The 19,619-nt window shown below is 58.9% G+C and overlaps 1 protein-coding gene across 2 annotated transcripts in view; it reads left to right on the top strand.

Annotated features, from left to right (window-relative positions):
* Positions 1-10,990: 10,990 nt before the first annotated feature.
* CCND1 (cyclin D1) overlaps positions 10,991-19,619 on the top strand; it is a 12,455-nt gene continuing 3,826 nt past the window's right edge. Inside the window, exons 1-4 of one of the 2 annotated variants that reach the window (XM_033402483.2) lie at positions 10,991-11,343; positions 12,807-13,115; positions 13,643-13,802; positions 17,705-17,853. In XM_033402483.2, coding sequence (XP_033258374.1) covers positions 11,146-11,343; positions 12,807-13,115; positions 13,643-13,802; positions 17,705-17,853 — 816 coding nt within the window. In that variant the 5' untranslated portion in view covers positions 10,991-11,145. The remainder of the gene's footprint in view (positions 11,344-12,806; positions 13,116-13,642; positions 13,803-17,704; positions 17,854-19,619) is intronic. The other variant, XM_004278047.3, reaches the window with a different exon arrangement.

Genomic DNA, 19,619 nt, shown 5'->3' with positions numbered 1-19,619 from the left:
GGACGCTCCTCCACGATGGGGAGGACCCCATGTGGCTACTGCCTGATGGACCACAGGGGGTCTGGCTCAGGTGTCCCAAGGACAGCAGGGGGCCTGGGGGCCTGGAAAATGCCCTTGTATCTTTTGGAGTTGTCTCTGGTTGGACTCTTTTTTCTGGTTTTAAGATAATATTTGTTCATAAGAGGATACAGTATATGGAAAGCACGTGATAGACTATAGAAGGAAGGAGAAAAAAAATCATCCCTGTCACCTCCCCAAGGCTCAGCTCCTTCCATTTCATCACATGTCCTTCAAATCAGCTACGTAAGTCCTACAGTTGAGCTAATGCAGTACTGTACGTTTGTATCTTGCTTTGTTTCATTCTCTGAATATACCGTCCCTCATTATCGGGATGTGAATAATCCATTAATTAGTCCTTAATAATCCCTTAATGATCTACCGTCCCTTTTTATTGGACCTGAGCTTGTTCCTAGGGTGACTCTTGTAAGTTGCATATTTGGCAGGGACGTCATAGGTCTTCGTGCAAGAGCTGCAAATGTCCTGAGTCAAGGTGCCCTCCTCATGCTCATTTTTGGTCTAACGCAACCGAAACCAATGCTGATGGATTTAAGCAGAAAAGGAAAACCAGATGGAGAAAACAGGCGGGAACAAGGGAGGTAAGGCAGCATGACTCCCAATCAGACCACGCTCCGATCGTGTCTCAGGAGGGGCCCATACCGTCCCCAACACCAGACCTGCAGCACGACTGCCATAGCCCAGACCCTGTCACGAGACCCTGTGACCTCAGCCATTGCTACCCCTGAGCCTCGATGCCCTGCCAGTCCCACAGAAGGGATTTTCTACCTCTTCTGATTCTCACCATCACCAGTCCCCAGTTCAGCTCATTATCGCCTCTGTGGCGGAGGAGACAAGGCAAAGGGCCACTGCGTGGAAACACTCCAACTCCCTCACCTCGCGGGGTGCAGTGATAAGCCTTCTGTTCCAAGGTGAGTCAGCTGCCCTGGGGGCTCTGCAGGCCCAGACCTACCAGTCAAAAGAGAGAAGAATCTTGGACATGCTTCTAGACTTCTCCCCTTCCTCCCTCTCAAGTCTGGAAGCTCTTTTGACAGGTTGAACCCCTTGGGTTACTCATGGGATGTTAAAGGTACGGGTTTATTGGGTAAAGGTCAGAGCTGACACACCCTGGATGCCTTTCCCGGGGTCTCAAGGACCGCCCCACCCTCACCCTGCTCTTTACTGCGCATGCCTAATTAGGACTCGTATCCATCCTATTGAGTTTCTTAACGTCAGGCAAAAAAAGCATTTCTGGTGCATATTTGCTTATGGTTCCATGCTTTAGGACCTCCCTGTGGACGCTGTAGGAGAAAAGGTGAAAGAAAGAGGGCAACAGAAAGAAGGGTAAGGCAGGGGGTTTGAAACCACTGAGAAACCCTCGGACACATCCAGGTCTCTTCCTGGGTCCCAGAGAGCAAAAACCCCCAAGACTGACCCTCCACCTGATTGCATAGTAAAGATGATCCCTGCCACACAGAGAAACGGAAACATAAATGTTCAGAACAGCATTCTTCTCACAGTCCAAACACGGAAGCAACCCAGATGGAGACATCAAATGTGGCACCTCCACGCAGTGAATTATAACTCAGCCACAAAAAGGAACGAAGTACTGATGTGTGCTACAAAACACAGACGAACCTTGGAAACATCGTGCTAAATGAAAGAAGACACAAAAGAACCCGTATCGGAGGATTCCACCTAGAGGAAACATCCAAAGTGGCAAATCCATAGACACAGAGAACAGATTACTGGGTTCCTGGGGCTGGGGAAGGGCGTGAGGGGGAGAAGAAAAGGGAGTGTCTGTTAACGGGTTTGGGGTTTCTTTGGGGGTGATGAAAATGTTCTAAAATTAAACAGTGGTGATGGTTGCACAACTATGCAAATATACTGAAAATCACTGACTTACACACTTTAAGTGGGTGAACTTCATGATGTGTAAATTATATCTCAATAAAGCTGTTTTAAAAATAGGTGAACGCTGGGCTTCCCTGGTGGCGCAGTGGTTGGGAGTCCGCCTGTCGATGCAGGGGACACGGGTTCGTGCCCCGGTCCGGGAGGATCCCGCATGCCGCGGAGCGGCTGGGCCCGTGAGCCATGGACGCTGAGCCTGCGTGTCCGGAGCCCGTGCTCCGCAACGGGAGAGGCCACAGCAGTGAGAGGCCCGTGTACCGCTAAAAAAAAAAAAAAAAAAAAAAAAAAAAATAGGTGAACGCTGCAATTTCTGGGGGCTTCATAATGCGCCTCTTCCCTTGGGTTTTAGAGTCAGAGCCGGAAGTATCCCAGTTCTGCCAGAGCTCATGACGCTGTGGGCCTCGATTTCCTCGTCTGTAAAATGGGGATGAAGTGACGGTCCTCAGAGGTTGCTGTGAAAATGACTTAGTTGCTCTCTGTAAAGATGCTGTGCGGCTGTACAGGAAGAGGCCTGCGGGGTGCGTTCCTAACTTTCCTTTCTGCTCCCACCTTCCAGGTTGCTGCTCCCCCCTCCTCCCCCACTCCCCTGCTTCGCAATCACACCTTCCTTGCCACCATCCCTATCTTTCATCTCCTCTTTCCAAACAGCCTCTTTCTATGACCTTGACACTTATGTGGGAATGTGCTGGTGGGTGGATTCTGAGCTTGGCCTCATCAGCCAGTAAGGGAAAGGCAGAAGGAAGGGGTGGGTGAGGCCAGATTCCTCTTCCCAGAGAGCTACTCTGACCTCACCCTCGTGGCCCCCCGACCCTGCTCTCTGCCCTCTGTGACCCTCAGTGGCTCCCTTCCTGCTGTTGTAATCCCAGTCTGGGAAGCGACAAAGGATCGCGAGACCTATTGTTTTCAATACCTCTAAAAGCACAGAGGAAGCCATACATTCACCCAGGACAAAGCAATAAAAAGAAACTCTCAGATATTTTCCTCTATGTCTGGAAGGGTATCAACTCGGCATAACAACTTTGCTAATCTCACGTTGATTGAACTCATTGGCAGTTACAGAAGCTTTTGATTGAAAAACATGGGGAGACGAGTTGGTTGTGACTTAATGAAGGGGCTCCTTTTAATGCCTACAGTTTCCAGACTTATTGTGAGTCTTGGCTAATAATGGCCTCACTCCCTGGGTGCCTGGATTTACCCACACTAACTCGTTTAGTCTCCGTGAAAACTCTGTGAGGTCAACACCATCCTTACAGGGAATTAATTCCCTGGCGGTCCAGTGGTTAGGACTCCGTGCTTTCACTGCCGAGGACGCGGGTTCAATCCCTGGTCAGGGAACTAAGATCCCGCAAGCCGAGAAACAAAACGAAACAAAAACAAACAAACAAACAAAAGCACTATCCTTACAGCCAGCCCTCGTATCCATGGGTTCCCCACCGTGGATTCAATCAACCATGGGTCAAAAAATATTCCCCAAAAATTAAAATTCCAGAAAGTTCCAAAAAGCAAAGCTTGAATTTGCCTCCAGACGGCAACTATTACATAGCACTGACAGTGTTGTTGGTATTATACGTAATCTAGAGATGATTTAAAGTATACGGGAGGGGGGCTTCCCTGGTGGCGCAGTGGTTGAGAGTCCGCCTGCTGATGCAGGGGACACGGGTTCGCGCCCCGGTCCGGGAAGATCCCACATGCCGCGGAGCGGCTGGGCCCGTGAGCCATGGCCGCTGAGCCTGCGCGTCCGGAACCTGTGCTCCGCAACGGGAGAGGCCACAACAGTGAGAGACCCGAGTACAGCAAAAAAAAAAAAATTAATTAATTAAAAAAATAAAGTATACTGGAGGATGTGTGTAGGTTATAGGCAGACGCTACACTTTTATAAATAAGGGACTTGAGCACCTTTGGACGGTGGCATCTGAGGGGGTTCTGGAACCAGTCCCCCATGGATACCGAGGACGACTGCATCTCCATTTTCCCCCAATCTGCTTTAAGGCATTCAGAGATTCTTTGCTTTTCAGCCAAGTGCATATCCTGCACCTCCTCCTTTCAGGGTTTCGCTTACGCTGTTCAAACATCTAGAACATTCTCTCTTCCCTTTTTGCCTTCCTCATTCTCGGGTGAAGCCTTTCTCTTTACCCCTCCTTAAAATTCTAATTGCAATCGTGCTGCTCGTGATTTTTCCCTGTCTACCTCTGGAAAGGAGTGAACTGGACAGGGATGGGGGTTGCCTGCAGAAGGCACCTGCCGACTTGGCCATGAACTTGCATTAAAGAAGAAAAAAATTTCCAGGCATTATTTCTCAGGTCCCCAGTGGAAAGCCCTGGAAGACAGAGACCATAACTCAGTCATATTTGGGCCCTGTCTCCCTGCCCCTAAATATCTAACAAGGCCTGACACAAAGCAAGACCTTATTTGTTTGCCTAGTTTAAGCTTTAAGACCTGTACCATCTTTCTCCCTCTTCCTACCTGTAGTGAGCTGAATGGTGGCCCCCAAGAGACGTGGTCACCTCCTGACCGCCAGAGCCTGTGAATTCGACCTTATTTGGAAATAAGGTCTTTGCAGATGGAATCAAGTTAAGGATCTTCTTGGATTACCCAGGTGCGCCCTAAATTGCATGACGGGTGTCCTTATAAGAGACAGAAGAGGACAAGACACACAGAGAAGAGACGGTCCTGTGAAGACGGGGGCAGACACTGGAGTGATATGGCCACAAGTCAAGGGACATGGGAGCCCCAGAAGCTGGAAGAGGCAGGAAGGGTTCTCCCCACGATGCTGCAGAGGGAGCAGAGCCCTGCCAACATCTTGATCTTGGACTCTGGCCTCCAGCACTGTGGGAGAATCCTTTTCTGTTGTCTTAAGCCCCCCAGTTTGTGGTTCTCTGTTACAGCAGCCTTGGGAAACTCATACACCACCTGACTCGCCAAAGGCCAAAGAAGGGTTGAGGCTTATGTTGGAGGGAGGAGCTCACCCATCTCACTCCACAGGAGCTCATGGAACATTTTTTTGCCTGTTGGCTGAGCTGCCGGCACTAAGGTTGCGTTTTGCCTGGAAGCCTCCCAGCGGATGCTTCCAGCTTCCTCTTTGGGTTAGAAAGGTGATTAGACAACTTGGTCCAAAGGAGCAAAGGAGAACGGATGACCAGAGTCCTGGGGGCACCGGGATGCCCTCCAGACTGGTTGTCCAGAAGCCCTCTCTCCCCAGCAATCTCCAGCTGTAGCTAAATGTTTAAACCAGCCTCCCCCTGCCCTTCCCTCCTTGCAGGGACCCTGAGGGCTGACTGTGCCCTGACCATGGACTGACACCGTCAGCAGCTTCAGTCCATGGCTTCTTGACACTTCTGCCTCTTTGCTTCTGCCAGTGTCACTGACCCGCACGTTTGGTCAGTTTCACTTGTGATCGCCTCCCCCTTTTGTGAACAGGGCAACAGGCCCTGGCCCCCCCCCCCGCCCCGCCATCCAGAGACCTGGGCAGGGCCTCAGGCTGTCCCCTTCCCTTGACGCCCCAGAAATCCTTCCTTCTGTTTCTGACCCTCATCCTTGCCTTGACACTTGTGCCCTTAATTAATGCTCTTCCTTTTTTAATCAACCTTTTTACTCCGTTTGCATGTTGAGAAGGAAGAAGGGAAGATGAACGTGGTTAAACTTTTTTTTTTTTAATGCGTGTTCTAGGATTTAAACCTCACGTCCACAGACAGCTCAGGAGAAGTCACCAAATAAAAGTGAATTTATAGACTATAAAGCCATTTTTAAATCCTCTTTCTGAATATAAACTGAAATGTTTAATTAATTCCACATACAGCATGCATCACACGGCCTTCTTTCCGCACAAGAACAAATACAGGAATAACACTTCACACACATTACCGTAATTACTCGTCTCCACAGCCTTAGAAGACACACAGTCATACCCGCTTTTCCAGATGGGAGAGAGATTTGTCCAAGGTTGCATGGCAGTTACAGAAGCTTTTGATTGCCCTACTGGCAGATGTAGGTCTGTGTGTGATACTCTTGTGCATCCTCACAAATACGCTTGCAAACTTCCTGGCATCTTGAAAAGTGGTTTGGTTTTGCATGAATCCTTGAAAAGTAGATTATTATCCTGATCCTCAGAAAAAGACACCTCAGGATTTAAAAAAATAGTATAGGCAGCTTTATGGACGTTTCCTATGCGCTAAGGACGTCATGGATTCTGTTTCCCAGTTTCACAGGGTATTGCACTGAGCCACCTACTGATGTGGAATAATCAGAAAAAGGAGAAGAAAGCCATCAGCCGGCTGCAGCTCCTCCTTTTCGCTGTCACTGCTGGGAAGGCAGAATGGTCATCGGTCCGTTTCGGTCACGTTCCTGAGATGGACAGTCGCCCTACTGAGATACCAGAGGGGCCTGAGCACCCTTCCTGCCTGTCTTTACAAATGAGTGTGTCATTACTCCAGCAGTACTTCTACTTATTACGTAAAAGAGCAACCTCGATCTGCGCACCAGGAGTGGGCAGGTCCGGCGCACCCTGGGAGGTCCGCACGCGCTCCGAAGCTGGGGAGTGCTCGTCTCCTCTGAGCTTTACGGTAAGCGCGGCGCGCAGAGCGACCACGTGGCGGCTGAACCCAGGCCGGGCGGGAATGCGCGGAATGCGCGGCGCGGCTCCCGAGCCGAGGCTCAGGTTCCCGCGGCGCGCGCGCTCTCGCCTCCCCTCTCTCCCCAGCGGGGCCGCACCCCAGTACCCAGCCCCGTGTCCTCGGACTCCCAGGGCAGGCGATCCTAGCTCGAGCACCCTGGCGGGGCGTGGGGACAGAGCGCGGCCTATCGGGCCCCTAGCACCCCGCACGCCCAGAACTGCCCAGCGGGTCCAAACCCGTGTCCCGCCACCAGCCCTGACAGCGCGAGGCCGAGGGACCCAAGGGAAGGCGTGCAGGGCGTTAAGTACGCAACCCCTTTCCACGCACCTGGAACCTTACCCCGACCCCCACGGGAAGAGTCGAGAACCCTGTAACTCATAGACTGCCCGCAACTAAGACCCCGGTCGTCCCCGCACCCATCCCCAAGGCCAATTCGAAGGATGGAAACGTTTTCGGGCATTTCAAAGGCGCAAAGAAGCGGGCTGGAACGCACGAGGACTCGGGGTCCTCCCAGCAGGCACTCTCCGGAAAAGGGCGAGGATGGGGGCTGCGGGGGGGGGGCAGTGACAAGTCCTGGAGGCGACGGAGCGGGTGCAGCGGGACCCAACGAGGGTCTTAGCGAGGGTCCTCCTCGCGGAAAGTTTCCGAGGCCCGCGGGCCTCCGCAGCGGCGCCCCGCTCCCGGGGCAGAGGCGGGGGGGGGGCGGGGGGATCTGCTCAGCCACTGGTAGGCTTGGCCACGGGAGACGCGGGAGGGGTATGGCCTCCTAGGTCATTATCCCCACCTCCCGCCCGATTCCTTCGCCTTGACTGGAGGTGGTTATCTAATGAGCCTGGGCGCCCACTCCGCGACCCTTAGTTAGAGACCGCGCAGGGGCCTGGGCCAAGAGGCCAGGCAATTCCTAGTGGACTTTCATATTGCTCAGGGCAGCAGGCGATGCGTTCTGAGGGGCGGAGGTCAAGGAGTTAGAATCTTCTTTCATCCCCAAGAGTGCACCTTCTCCCTTGGGATTCCAGCGGCGTTGCGGGAGCCAGCACCCTCCCCCGCCTACCCCCGCACACACACCTGTTGGGGTTTGCTTTCATCTCCCGCGCACACCTAGCCCACGGCCTTAAGAGCTGGGGGATGGGTGTCCCACCCTCGCAACCTGCCCGACCCAAGGCTGGTGCGCAGGGGTCTGTGTGTGGCTGAAATTAATTGATCAGAGGCGGAAACGCACGTCCGGGGTTTGGGGCGGTGGGAGATGCGGCTGCCCCTGTTCCCAACGTGTGAGTGTCCCGGGTGGGCCCGGGGCCAGAGTTTGCTCGGGCTCGTTCCGTAGCTTTGGGGGGCCGGGGATCCGCGCCGGGTAGCCGGGGCGGAGCTACCTCAGTACGTGGACCGCCACACGCCCCCCGAAAGCGAGCAGTGTGGGGGAAGTGGAGCCCGAGCGCCCCCGGAACCCCGCGGTCCGCATTCGGAAGCGTTTTCCAGAACGACTTAAGGGCTTAACAATGGAAAACTCGCGGAGCTGGAGCCAAGTCCTTTCAAGTCGCCGCCAGGTATGCGGCTGCAGGTGACCCCACCTGCATGCGCGCGCCCGCCCGCCGCCCAGTCCTCTCGGAGGAGGGCGGATGCCGGAGGTCGAAGCCCGTGGAAGGTCTCCACTGGGCCCCGCACCCCCTCCCCAAAGCCCCCGGCCGGGCGGCGCGCAGCCGCTGTGCGTCCCGAGGTCGGCGCCGCGGCGCGCGGGTTCCTGAATGAACGCGCTCCCTTCCCCCGCCTTGAATGAAGGTTCCCACAGCCAGGGACGGTGGCAAACGCTCCTGCCGCGGAATTCGCCCTCTCGGGGCCGGCGATCCTCCCCGGCCGCGGTCACCTCGGCGGGGGACCAGGGGGCGAGGAAAGTGGGAAGGTGATATAAGTTACTTTTGGATTTTCTTTCCAACCAGAGTGGTCTCCTTTCCCATTGGGCCACTGGCCCTTTGTTCCACAGGGTCCCCAAGAAATAGCGCAGAGCACTTTAAATGAGCCCAGAACGTGCAGTTCCTGCTTCGCGGTGGGTATTTTAAAGGCCTTGCAAAATTAAAACTTAAACAGTAAAGTTTTTAAAAGTTGCTTTTCTCTCTGAAAAAAATAATTAAAATCAAAACTCTTTCCCCGCTCTCCTGGAAGCAGCCGCTCTCAAGGGCCCCGAGGCTGTTGGCCCGCTCTGAGTCTCCGGTGAACGCAGATCTGGGCTCCCTGGGGTGGGGGCTGGGCGGCTAGCGCTCCCCGCCGGGCCCCAAATTCCAGCGCCTCCCCCGCGGGTTCCTGGACGGCTCTTCACGCTCGCCGGCCGGGCTTGCACTTTTGCGCCCGTCCCTGAGCGGGGAAATCAACGGAGTTCCTCGTCGAGATCTGCCCGGTCCGCCTAGTAACAGCGCCGCGCCCCCATTGGCTCATGCTAATTCCAGTTTCCTCTGTCTTTCTCCCGGGTTAGGGGGAAGCTCCCTCCTGGACCCAGAACCCGTTCTGCCGGAGTGGGCGATGTTCTTTATGACCCGATGCCCCTCGCCGTCGCCAGCCTGCCTCGGGCCGGGCCCGGGCGCACGCGGGGCTCGGGTCCCCTAACCCCCCGGGACAGAAGCAGCCCGGTGGTAGCACGCAGCCCCATAAATCATCCGGGCGGCCGCCCGGTCGGGATTTTATGAATGAAAAAGCAGCCCGGCTGCCCTCGTGCGCGGGCTGATGCTCCGAGGCTCCGGCGTGCCGGGGGCCAACGCGAGCGTGGGTGCCCGGGGAGGGGGACACGGCGGTGGGTGCTCCCTGGTCGGGCCACCCTCTGCTCCCGAGGCGTGAGCCGGGGGTAATTACCCTCCTGGACCCGGAATATTAGTAACCCTAAATCTCGGCGGGGGAGGGGGCGCGGGAAGACTCAGCCCCGAAAAGGAGGGGGGGGAGGTCCTTGTCCTGTGGCGTGCGCCCTTGCGAAGGGAAGGGGGCTTTTTAATCCGTTTTCTTTGAGCCTTTAACATTAGGGTATATGGTGGTTTGATGACACTAAACTATATTCAGAGGGAAGTTAATGAACAGTTTTCTTAATTTGGGGCAGGTAGAGTAAAAACTGTAAAAAAAAGTATGTTAAGACTGAGCAAAATGTCCTTTTATTTTTAAAATAAGCACCAAAGAGACTGAATCTTTAATTCGAAAAGAAGCTTTATATATTTTTATATGTCGTACCAGTTTGCGATAATATTGGGGACTCTCTTATAGCCACGAACATATATAGGTTTTGTTTAAAATCATCAGATCAATACACCCATTTCTTTAACTTGTAATTGCTCTGATTGTTGCCAGCCCCCGCCATCCCCCTCAGGCTCACGAATGCAGCCCCAGGGCAAGTTCTAAAGGTGAAGAGACGTCCACACCCCCAGCAAAACCAATTAGGAAGCTTCCGGTGGTCTTGTCCCAGGCGGAGAGGCGACTAATATTTCCAGCGATTTAACTTAATTTTTAATTTTAAAAAATGAGACAGGACAGAGACCACTATTTTGCAGCCTTCCTTTCAGGGTGTTTTTCTAGCTGCCGGGACAGGGCTGGGGTGGGGGGGATTGGGGACCCCCGCAAGAATGGACTGGCTAAGGTAGGAAGACAGCCCGCAGATTCCCCCAGGCGAGGAGGACAGGATGAAGGAAATGCTGGCCACCATCTTGGGCTGCTGCTGGAATTTTCGGGCATTTATTTTATTTTATTTTATTTTTTGAGCGAGCGCATGCTAGGCTGAAAGTCCTTTAACATTTAGGGTTACCCCCTCGGGCATTTGCAACGACCCCCCCCCGTGTGCGGGAATGAAGCCTCCACCAGTGTTGCCGGCTCTGCCCTGAGTCCCTGAATGTTAAATGGTTCCTGAAATTTACACGTGTTAATGAAAATGAAAGAAGATGTAGACGCTAAGATTCCTAGGCTGCCTCTCCGCCCGTGGGTGCCCTCGTGGCGTTCTCGGAAATGCGCCCATTCTCCCGGCTCAGATACAGGGTGTCACCGAACTCCAGAGTCCCCCCTCCATGCGGTCTCCCCAGGCTGCGTGTGGCCTGCCCGCCCTCCTGGCTGTCCCCCTCTGCAGAGCCACCTTCACCCAACCCCCCAAATCCTGAGGGACCCACTCGGGGACGACAGGCCCCCCTGCACCCCTCTTCCCCGGCGGGGAGAAAGGCAGACTCGGGACGATTTGCATTTCTATGAAAACCCGGCTTCGGGGGCAACTCCGCGCGGTGCCGGCGCGGCGCCTCCGGGATGGCTTTTGGGCTCTGCCCCTCGCCGCTCCCCGGCGCTCGGCGCCCGCGCCCCCTCCCCCTGCGCCCGCCCCCCCCCTTCCCGCTCCCATTCTCTGCCCGGCTTTGATCTCTGCTTAACAACAGTAACGTCACACGGACTACAGGGGAGTTTTGTTGGAAGTTGCAAAGTCCTAGAGCCTCCAGAGGGCTGTCGGCGCAGTAGCAGCTAGCAGCAGCGTCCGCGCGCTCCGGCGAGGGGCAGCAGGAGCTAGAGCCGAGCGCGGACCCAGCCCCGGACCCACCGCCGCCCCAGGCCGCCTAGCAGAGCCCCTGCCATGGCACACCAGCTCCTGTGCTGCGAGATGGAGACCATCCGCCGGGCGTACCCCGATGCCAACCTCCTCAACGACCGGGTGCTGCGGGCCATGCTCAAGGCGGAGGAGACCTGCGCGCCCTCGGTGTCCTACTTCAAGTGTGTGCAGAAGGAGATCCTGCCGTCCATGCGGAAGATCGTAGCCACCTGGATGCTGGAGGTGCGGGGCTCCGGGCGGCTCTCTTAGCACTTTCCTGCGACTTGTTGCGCAAACCCACTTTTCTTTGCCACTCATCGCCCTCCCTTCCCTCCCACCCCAACTTTTGAAGTTTGCCAGAGTGTTGATAGGAATCGTAGTTCCGAAATATATAGATATTCTGGGTATTTTTTGAACAAGGAGGGGGTGGGGGTGGGGTCATTGGATATTCCCTTGGGGGGCAGCGGTCGAGGAGGGGTACCTTGGGGGAAAACCACGACCGGGGCACCCCAGTTTGCTTCAGGGTTGGGGCCCGCAGGCTGGGCGCCCTTTGCGGCCCCCGCCTGGACCGCCACTGCTCAGTCCCCGCCTGCGCCAGAGCCCCGCTGCGCCTCTTCTCCCGGCCGCGCGGCCGCTGAGCCGCCAGCTCCAGGGGGAGGGGGCATAGATTTGATTTTTAAATTAATATCCATGGACACGTATGCAAGGGACGCTCGTGCCAGTATTATGCGCCATCTTTGTTCTTTTATTGCAAAGCAAAAGTGTTTATTAATAATTGGGGGCAGGGTGGGGGTGGGGAGCGGCCGGCGAGGCGCTTGGGGCCGCCGCGAGGGGCCGTGCGGCCACCGGGAGCCGGCGGGAGGGGCGAGGGGCCAGAGCTCGGGCAGCTGTGAGGGGACCCCGCTCGGGAGAGGGGGCCCCTTTGTTCAAGCAGTGAGTCCCGGGGCGCCCCGCACGGCCAGCTTGGGCCGGAGAGCACGCCGGGCTGCAAGGTCGCGTGGCCCCCGAGACGCTGGGGATTGACCCTCCTCTGCAGGGGTCTCAGCTTGGGGGACCAGTCCGGAGCGAGCCGGGGTCCAGGGGCACGTTTTCAGGCCTTCAGTGGGCTCCTGAGTGCACCGCAAGTATTTTAAAATAATTTTTAAAAGTGCGGCGTGGTGCCCTTGCGAGAGGGAAACAGCGCCCGCGCCCAGGGGGAAGGGGGGCCCCCGAGTTTGAATTCCTGGGGCTCTCCCTGGAGCCTGCAACGAGCTCCCGACCCCCGGCCTGGGTAAAGGACCGCCTGAGGGTCATTTTCAGGGGGTTTTTATATACCCAGTTAATTTTTTAATATTTTTAAATATTTTTTGAAAAGATGACGTCTGGGGAAATGCGGCGCGGCGGCCTGGGACGCCACCTTTGTGTCTCGCAGGCGCTGCGAGCGCGGCGCCCATCCCCGCGGCCCGCCCCACGGCCCTGCACCCCATTTGGTGCCGACCCCAGGCCTGGAGGGTCCCGAAGCACCCACGCGGGCCGGGGTCCGCCGCCCGCGCGCGGCACACGCCGGCCAGCCGTGCCAACTCCCGCCCCCACTGTGCCAGCCTTGCCGGGACTTTCCCTTTCAGTTTCGGGTGGGTGGGTTTGGGGGACTCTCGGGGAAGGGGGCGCGGCGGCGGCAACTCCTGCCGCCCCCTGCCCTGACCCTCCTCGCGCTCGGGGCCCCGCAGCCCTGGCGCGAGCCGGGTGGGAGGCGCGAGGTCTCCGCAGAGGGGGCCGGGCGCTCCCGGTGGCGACGGTCACGGCCCCCGGTGCCCCGGCAGGTCTGCGAGGAGCAGAAGTGCGAGGAGGAGGTCTTCCCGCTGGCCATGAACTACCTGGACCGCTTCCTGTCGCTGGAGCCCGTGAAAAAGAGCCGCCTGCAGCTGCTGGGGGCCACCTGCATGTTCGTCGCCTCGAAGATGAAGGAGACCATCCCCCTGACGGCCGAGAAGCTGTGCATCTATACTGACAACTCCATCCGGCCCGACGAGCTGCTGGTAACCCTGGGACCCCCACCGCCCCCGGATGCCCCGTTAGCCGTGGGACCCCGGGGGTGGGGGAGGTGCGGAGAGCCAGGGGCCCCCGCGGGCCGCTGAGAGACCCTCTGCCCCCAGGGAGGGCGGCCACACCGGTGGGGCCCCTCTCGAGGAGCTGACGGGTCCCCCGCCGCCCCACCTCACTCACACTTTCTCTCCCTCCGACTCCCACCGCCTCGGCGCCCCTAGCGCCGCGAAAAGTGGGCGGCGTGCGCCCTCTAGCGGCGGCGGCGGCGAGGGGCCCGCGCGAACGACCAGACCTCGCGTTCCAGGTGTCGCGGGCTTCTGGTCTCCACCCGCGGAGGGTGGGCTTGATCGAGAACGGGAGCCTTTGCGAGCGGCACCTTCTCTGTTTGGATGTGGGGTTGCGCGTTGTCCTCCCAACTTCCCGGACCCTCCAACACGCCCCATTCCTTCTCCTCGCCCCCTGTGGCATTGGGGTCTGCGCCTGCGCCTCTCTTTACGCATGTGTCCCTCCATTTCCGCAGCAAATGGAGCTGGTTTTGGTGAACAAACTCAAGTGGAACTTGGCTGCCACGACCCCGCACGACTTCATTGAACACTTCCTCTCCAAAATGCCGGTGGTCGAGGAGAGCAAACAGGTCATCCGCAAACACGCGCAGACCTTCGTTGCCCTCTGTGCCACAGGTAGGGTGCCGGCCGGGCCTCTGGGTGCCCCTGGAGGAGCTTCTTGCCCTCTGCCTCGGTTTCCCTGTCCAAGGACATGGTCCCCAGGCTCCTCCGCTCTCGGAAGCTCTCCTCTTTCCCTGTTCCGGGGAACAGAGGGCTGGGCTTCTTGTTGGGGCTCCAGGGAGGGGGTGTGGGCTCCTGGGCCCGGGCCGCTGAGGCTGGGCGGCAGCCTGCCTGTGTCCAGCTGATGTGGCTTCTGCTCCCCACGCCAGGCGGGGGTCACTACATGCTGAACAGGGTTGACTTTGGCAGTCTAGCCTGCCTCCTCCCCCCACCCCAGTCCTTCCCGTGTCCTCAAGGAGCCTGAGCTGCGGGGGCCCCCTCCTGGCCTCTCCCGGGCTGGGCCACCTGCCAGGGGCGCCTACAGGGGTGGGGAGCGCCGGCCGGCAGTGCCTGGACCACGTGCTCTGGGCGGCCAGCAGCGGCCCTCGTGCGGGGGCGGCCAACAGAGGCGCTTGGCCGCCTGAGGCCCCGCCAGGGGCGCCGCAGGGCGGCTCAGCTCACTGCCCTGGGAGTGGCTTCCTAGCGGCCTGGGCTTGGGCTGCTGTGGTTGGCGGCAGCAGCAGGCCCTCCGTCCTTCCCCCGGCACCGCTCTGGACCATCCCTGGGGGCCCCTCCCCGGCACAGCCCTCTCCCCAGCCCCCAGACGGCCAGTCACTCAGAACCCAGTGAGACACACGGTGCTGCCTCCTGCTCGTCCCAGCCCTGCCCCTGAGCCCCTGCGACCTCTTCCTCCTCTCCACTCCCATGAGCTGGCCCAGGACCTCCGGAGACCCTGATCGGAGGACCCTTGCCCCCATCCTGCCCAGCTCTGCCGTGGGCCACCTCTGCCGCTGGCCAGGCCTCAGCCGTCAAAGCTGCCTGGGGCTCACTCGGTGCGACCTGAGGGCGACAGGGCACCAAAGGGGGGAGCTGGCATCCTTCACCCCCTCCCCGGAAGGGGTGGAGCCCCCCCAGCCTGCCACCTCGTGTCACCCTCCTGACGTCTGGGTCAGGAGAGCTGGGAAGATTCTGCTGGCCTCCCCACCCTCCTTTGCACGCTCAAGGCGTGAACCCCTCTTTCTGAGTCCTTCCAAGCGAGCCACGGGGTGGGGGCAGACCAGAGGCCCAGATGAATCTGAGGGGTCAGGGCGCCGCCTCGCCAGGCATTCCTGCCCCGCAGCACCCGGCCTTGGGCGGGGAGGGGGAGGCTCTCACGCGCGTCCCCTCAGCCTCCAGGCGTGCCCAGCAAGCAGGCAGGAGGCATTCTCCGGCTGGGACGCCTCTGAGAAGAGAAGCCTCCAGGGACTTCCCGGCAGCCTTTTATGGAGCTGAAAGTGGTTCAGAGAAACGGCAAAGTCTCCGGCAGATAATGCAGAGAACACTTCCTGTGTGCCCTCCCCCCAGGGTGGCTGGGGCAGCCTGGACCTCCCCCTGTCCCAGGACCCCAGGAGGCGGGGTGTGTAGCCCGCGTGGGGTGCTGGCAGCGCAGAAGCCGGGCGCAGAGGCCGTGAATGTGCTTGGTGCTGGCTGTCCAGCTACTGAGACTGTCCAGCACCCCCGGCCTGGGCACACCTCGGGTGAAGGCGGAGGGATGGCCAGGGGTGACCCAGCTTTTCACATGCGTTAGCTTCGGTGGGCCCCGGTGGGGGACAGGCAGGCCAGGGGAGGGAGGGGAGCGGCACCCCACCACGACCGGGTCCTGGTCCGTTGGAACCTAACTGGCACACAGCAGTGTCCTTAGTCACAAGGGGGCCTCTCGAGATGAGATCGACTTATTACAGCCTAAAAACAAACAGATTTTGTGAAGTGGAGGCTTGAGTGAAAGTCCCGGGAGATGATTTGCTCTCCGTGTAGCAAGGGTCCCTTTTAACGGTGCAGGGGGCCGGCGGGGGAAGGGTGGCCTCTGCTCTCCCTGGTCCGTGCGCCCTGCAGACCTGGGTTCCCGGGTGTGCATGGGGGCGGGAGGGGGCACGTCCCCCATGCACAGAGTTGGGTTTTGCCCTCCTTTTAACCTGTGTACGGATGTATGCACGCAGTAGAGCGTTGCTGCGGCCGGTGAGGTACCTCTGAGGTTGGCACGTAACTGAGCTGAATGAATGGGCCTGAGCAGGGTCAGTGGAGCGGTGCAGCTCCAATGCCTACCCTGGCCGTGGCCCGCTGGGCTCTTTGCAGCCGGGCAGTGAATAGGAACAGCTGTTGGAGCTTCCGAGTTGAAACCTGCGGGCTTCTCAATCTAAGCCCATAAACGCGCCAAGGCACGCGCACACGTGCGCGCGCACACACACACACACACACACACACACAGCCTGCGTTTAGTTATTCCTTCCCTGTCGGACCGGGTCTCGAGCTGCGGCCAGTCAGAACCTGCGCTCTGGCCACAGCGATTTCTGTGCAGTCCTGGTTAGCCTCAATGGAAACCTCTCATCCCGGGCTCCTGGCCCCCAGCCCGGGTGGAGCTGGTCCCGTTTGAAGGGGAGAGAGGGCGCGCCTTGTGAGGGACTTGCTTTTTCCAGTGGTCGGAGCGCCCGGCAGCTTTGTCGCCCCGTCAGTGTGGCCGCCTGGCTGCCTTTCTTCTTCCCACCCCTCCGCTGGCTCCCGCTCCGCTGAATGAGAGGCCCTGGCTGTTTATTCTCAGGCCAGTGGGAGGGGCGGGGGGGCCCCCAGCCCCCGGGGGCCGCACACTCCCTTTGTGCCCAGTGCCCTCCCACTCAGCTCACCGTCCAGTTCCTGGGCACGGGATGAGGGGGTAGGGGCTGACCTTCTAGGGCCCGGCTCCACACTGAGAGGCCCCCTGGTTCAGATGCTGAAATCGGTGGCCTTCCCTGCCAGGAGTTTCTCGTTGGGAGCGACAGAAAGGCGGCCCACAGGCGCTGGGTCACCTCTTAGGTGTCCTCACGTCCGTGACGAGTGTGCCGCCAGGAGGGAAACCAGAAGTTCCCATGTCAGTGAGCTGCCAGGAGGTGACCCTGGAGCCCACCTGCCCCGAGGTGCAGGGTTTCCCAGCAGTTTGCAGAGAGCTGCCAGGAGGTGACCCTGGAGCCCACCTGCCCAGAGGTGCAGGGTTTCCCAGCAGTTTGCGGAGAGCTGCTGAGGACGGGCAGATGAAGTAACGCTGTAGCCCTGCCGTGTCCCTGGAGGCAGATGAAGTGGGGATAAGCATCTGAGGGCAGTGGGGGCTTCCCTGGGCCCATCTTCCCATGTGCAAGACGGCCACTCCCCCTGGGACCTGGCAGCGCAGGTACTTGGGGTTAGTGTTGTAGGGGACGCGTCTGCTTCCTTGCGGGTTTTCCCCGCCTTTCTTTTCGTCGGGCTTTTGTGAATAAGTGATACATTCACAGGGTCACGTGCTAAGAGAAGGGAGTGAGCGATGACCCCTCTGCAGAGGCCACTGTGCCTCCTCCCCCCCCACCCCCCGTTGTCTCTTCCAGCAGCTGTTCTCTTGCTTAGCATTTCTGCTGTTTGCGGCGGGGGGTGGGGAAGGGGATGGGGAGGTTTTTTGTTTTTTTACCATTATTTATTTGGTTGCACTGGGTCTTAGTTGCAGTACTCGGGCTCCTTAGTTGTGGTACGCAAACTCTTAGTTGCAGCATGCCTGTGGGATCTAGTTCCCTGACCAGGGATCCAACCCAGGCCCCCTGCGCTGGGAGCGCGGAGGCTTAACCACTGCGCCACCAGGCAAGTCCCTCTGCTGCTGTTAAATGAGCATCACAAGCTCGTGGTCAGAGAGTCCGGCCCGGCTTCTGCCCCTGCTGGCGCCCACTTCCTGACCACCCCCTCAAGACCAGCCATCTGCGGGACAGGGCCTCAGGGGGGTCCGGGTCACAGGGGTCCTGCTGCGTCCCCACTCACAACCCCTTTGCCTCCCTCGCTCTCCGCAGATGTGAAGTTCATTTCCAACCCGCCCTCCATGGTGGCTGCCGGGAGCGTGGTGGCCGCGGTGCAAGGCCTGCACCTGGGAAGCGCCAACAGCTTCCTGTCCTATCACCGCCTGACGCGGTTCCTCTCCAAAGTGATCAGGTGTGACCCGGTAAGTGACCGCTCCGGCGCTGGCTGGGGGGCCTGTCCGGCACCGGGTACTAGAAGCATCCAGGGCCTGGGAGGCCCAAGCTGCAGTCCGGTGGGAAGTGGCAGAGGCTGGGGCCACGTGGGGGACAGGCAGCCACCTGCGTCCAGAGGCACAGGACCTGGCCGTGGCCCTGGCACACGCTGCCCGGGGGCCACTCCACCCCGTCTCCTGGGGGGCTCCTGGGGGAGGAGAAACACCTCCCAGAACCTGCGATGGGCGGGAGGGTCCTCCCAGGCTTCTGGTGGCCCCAGGGGCGCCCAGGAGCCTTAACCCCTCCTGGGGTCGTGGCGGGGGGCCGTCAGGAAGAGGGGCCACACGGCAGGCCGGGTCAATGATCCGTGCCCTAATGGTGTGTGGGGTGAGGCCCCGTCGAGCTTTGTCTGGGCGACAGCGTGGACTCCCGACAAATGGCCGCTTTACAAGGGTCCCTGTGAGGTCTCCCATCCACAATGGGCCTGGTACAGACAACTTGTTTTTATGACCCCCTTTGAGAGGCTGCTGCTTTGGAAGCCGGAGTCCATTGTATCTTTTTACTTAAAAATGCCACTGTCTTATTCCCCATTCTTTTCTTTTCTTTGCTCAAAGAATTAAAATAACAATTACAAGGGTTTGGGGCTTCACCAAATTAGACCAGCGAGGTTGGTGGCGGGGGTCACTGCCAGGCCCCACTAGTGTCCCGAGTAGGAGCCAGTGACCACCTTGACCCCGATCCCCGGTCCGGGTCCGGCTCCAGCCGCTTCTGGCGGTCCACCCTCGAGCGCCCAGGAGGCTCGGGGAGGAAAGCTGGTGTGAGACGGATGCCTGCCTGTTCTCTGCCAGCGGTGCTTGGCCACCAGCCTGCGTGACCCCCAGAGGAGGATGCCTTCTTGTTTGTAGGCACGGGCAGCTCGGTGGCCCCCTGGGAGGGGGAGGCATCCTCGCCTGGCTGCCAGGGCCAGCGCCGTCCCCCAGCTAGAAATGCCACAAACAGCGCTGTCTACAGACAGTGGTAGGAAATCGCTGTGTGATCCCTTATCTGAATAGAGATTATTTTAATTAGATCTGAAGCAAAATGCCCTACAGCTGAGGAATGGTGGGAGGAATCAGTTGAGGCTGAAATTCATCAGTCTGGTGACCGGGTGACAAATGTCGCTGAGCTCAGACGCAGCAAATTCTGGGCTGTGGAGCTCCGGGGCGTGGCCGCGTCTGCCCGTCCCTAGAGCTGGCCCCGTGGTCACAGTCCGCTCTTCACGGGGTGAGGCTGCAGTGCCAAGCGGGCTGCTGGGAGGAGGAGGCATGGGCCGTGGAGCTGGAGCATGCGCCAGCACCTGCAGAGGGGAGGCCCCTCCTGTACGCCTCTGCTCTGCGCTCCACAGCGCGGCCCCCCAGGTTACAGGGGCCAGGGAGCCACCTCTGGGGGGCTGCCTTCAGTGGGTGGGTGGAGGCTCTCGGGCCTCAGTAGGCCATGGTGGGTGTTTGGATCAGAGCCTGAGGAGGCCGTCAGGAGCCTTGGGCCTCAGTTTCCTCCTCTGTAAAATGGGGCCTTTGGCACCTACCCTGCCTCCTCCTTTGCCATGATGAATACTGAAAGGCTGGGTAGGAAAGCCCCCCGGCCCCATAAGCCCTGTCCCCTTGGGAGATCTCCAGGGATTCATTCAGAAGCCCTCCTGGCCTGGCTTCACTTCTTTGGGGCGGGGTACACCGTTTCCAGCCCCATTTAGGAGGAAGTTAGCAGTGCCTTCTCCGTG

Source organism: Orcinus orca, chromosome 8 (genome assembly GCF_937001465.1).
Source record: "Orcinus orca chromosome 8, mOrcOrc1.1, whole genome shotgun sequence".
Lineage (NCBI taxonomy): Eukaryota > Metazoa > Chordata > Mammalia > Artiodactyla > Delphinidae > Orcinus > Orcinus orca.
This window is presented reverse-complemented; position numbering and strand designations above follow the sequence as displayed.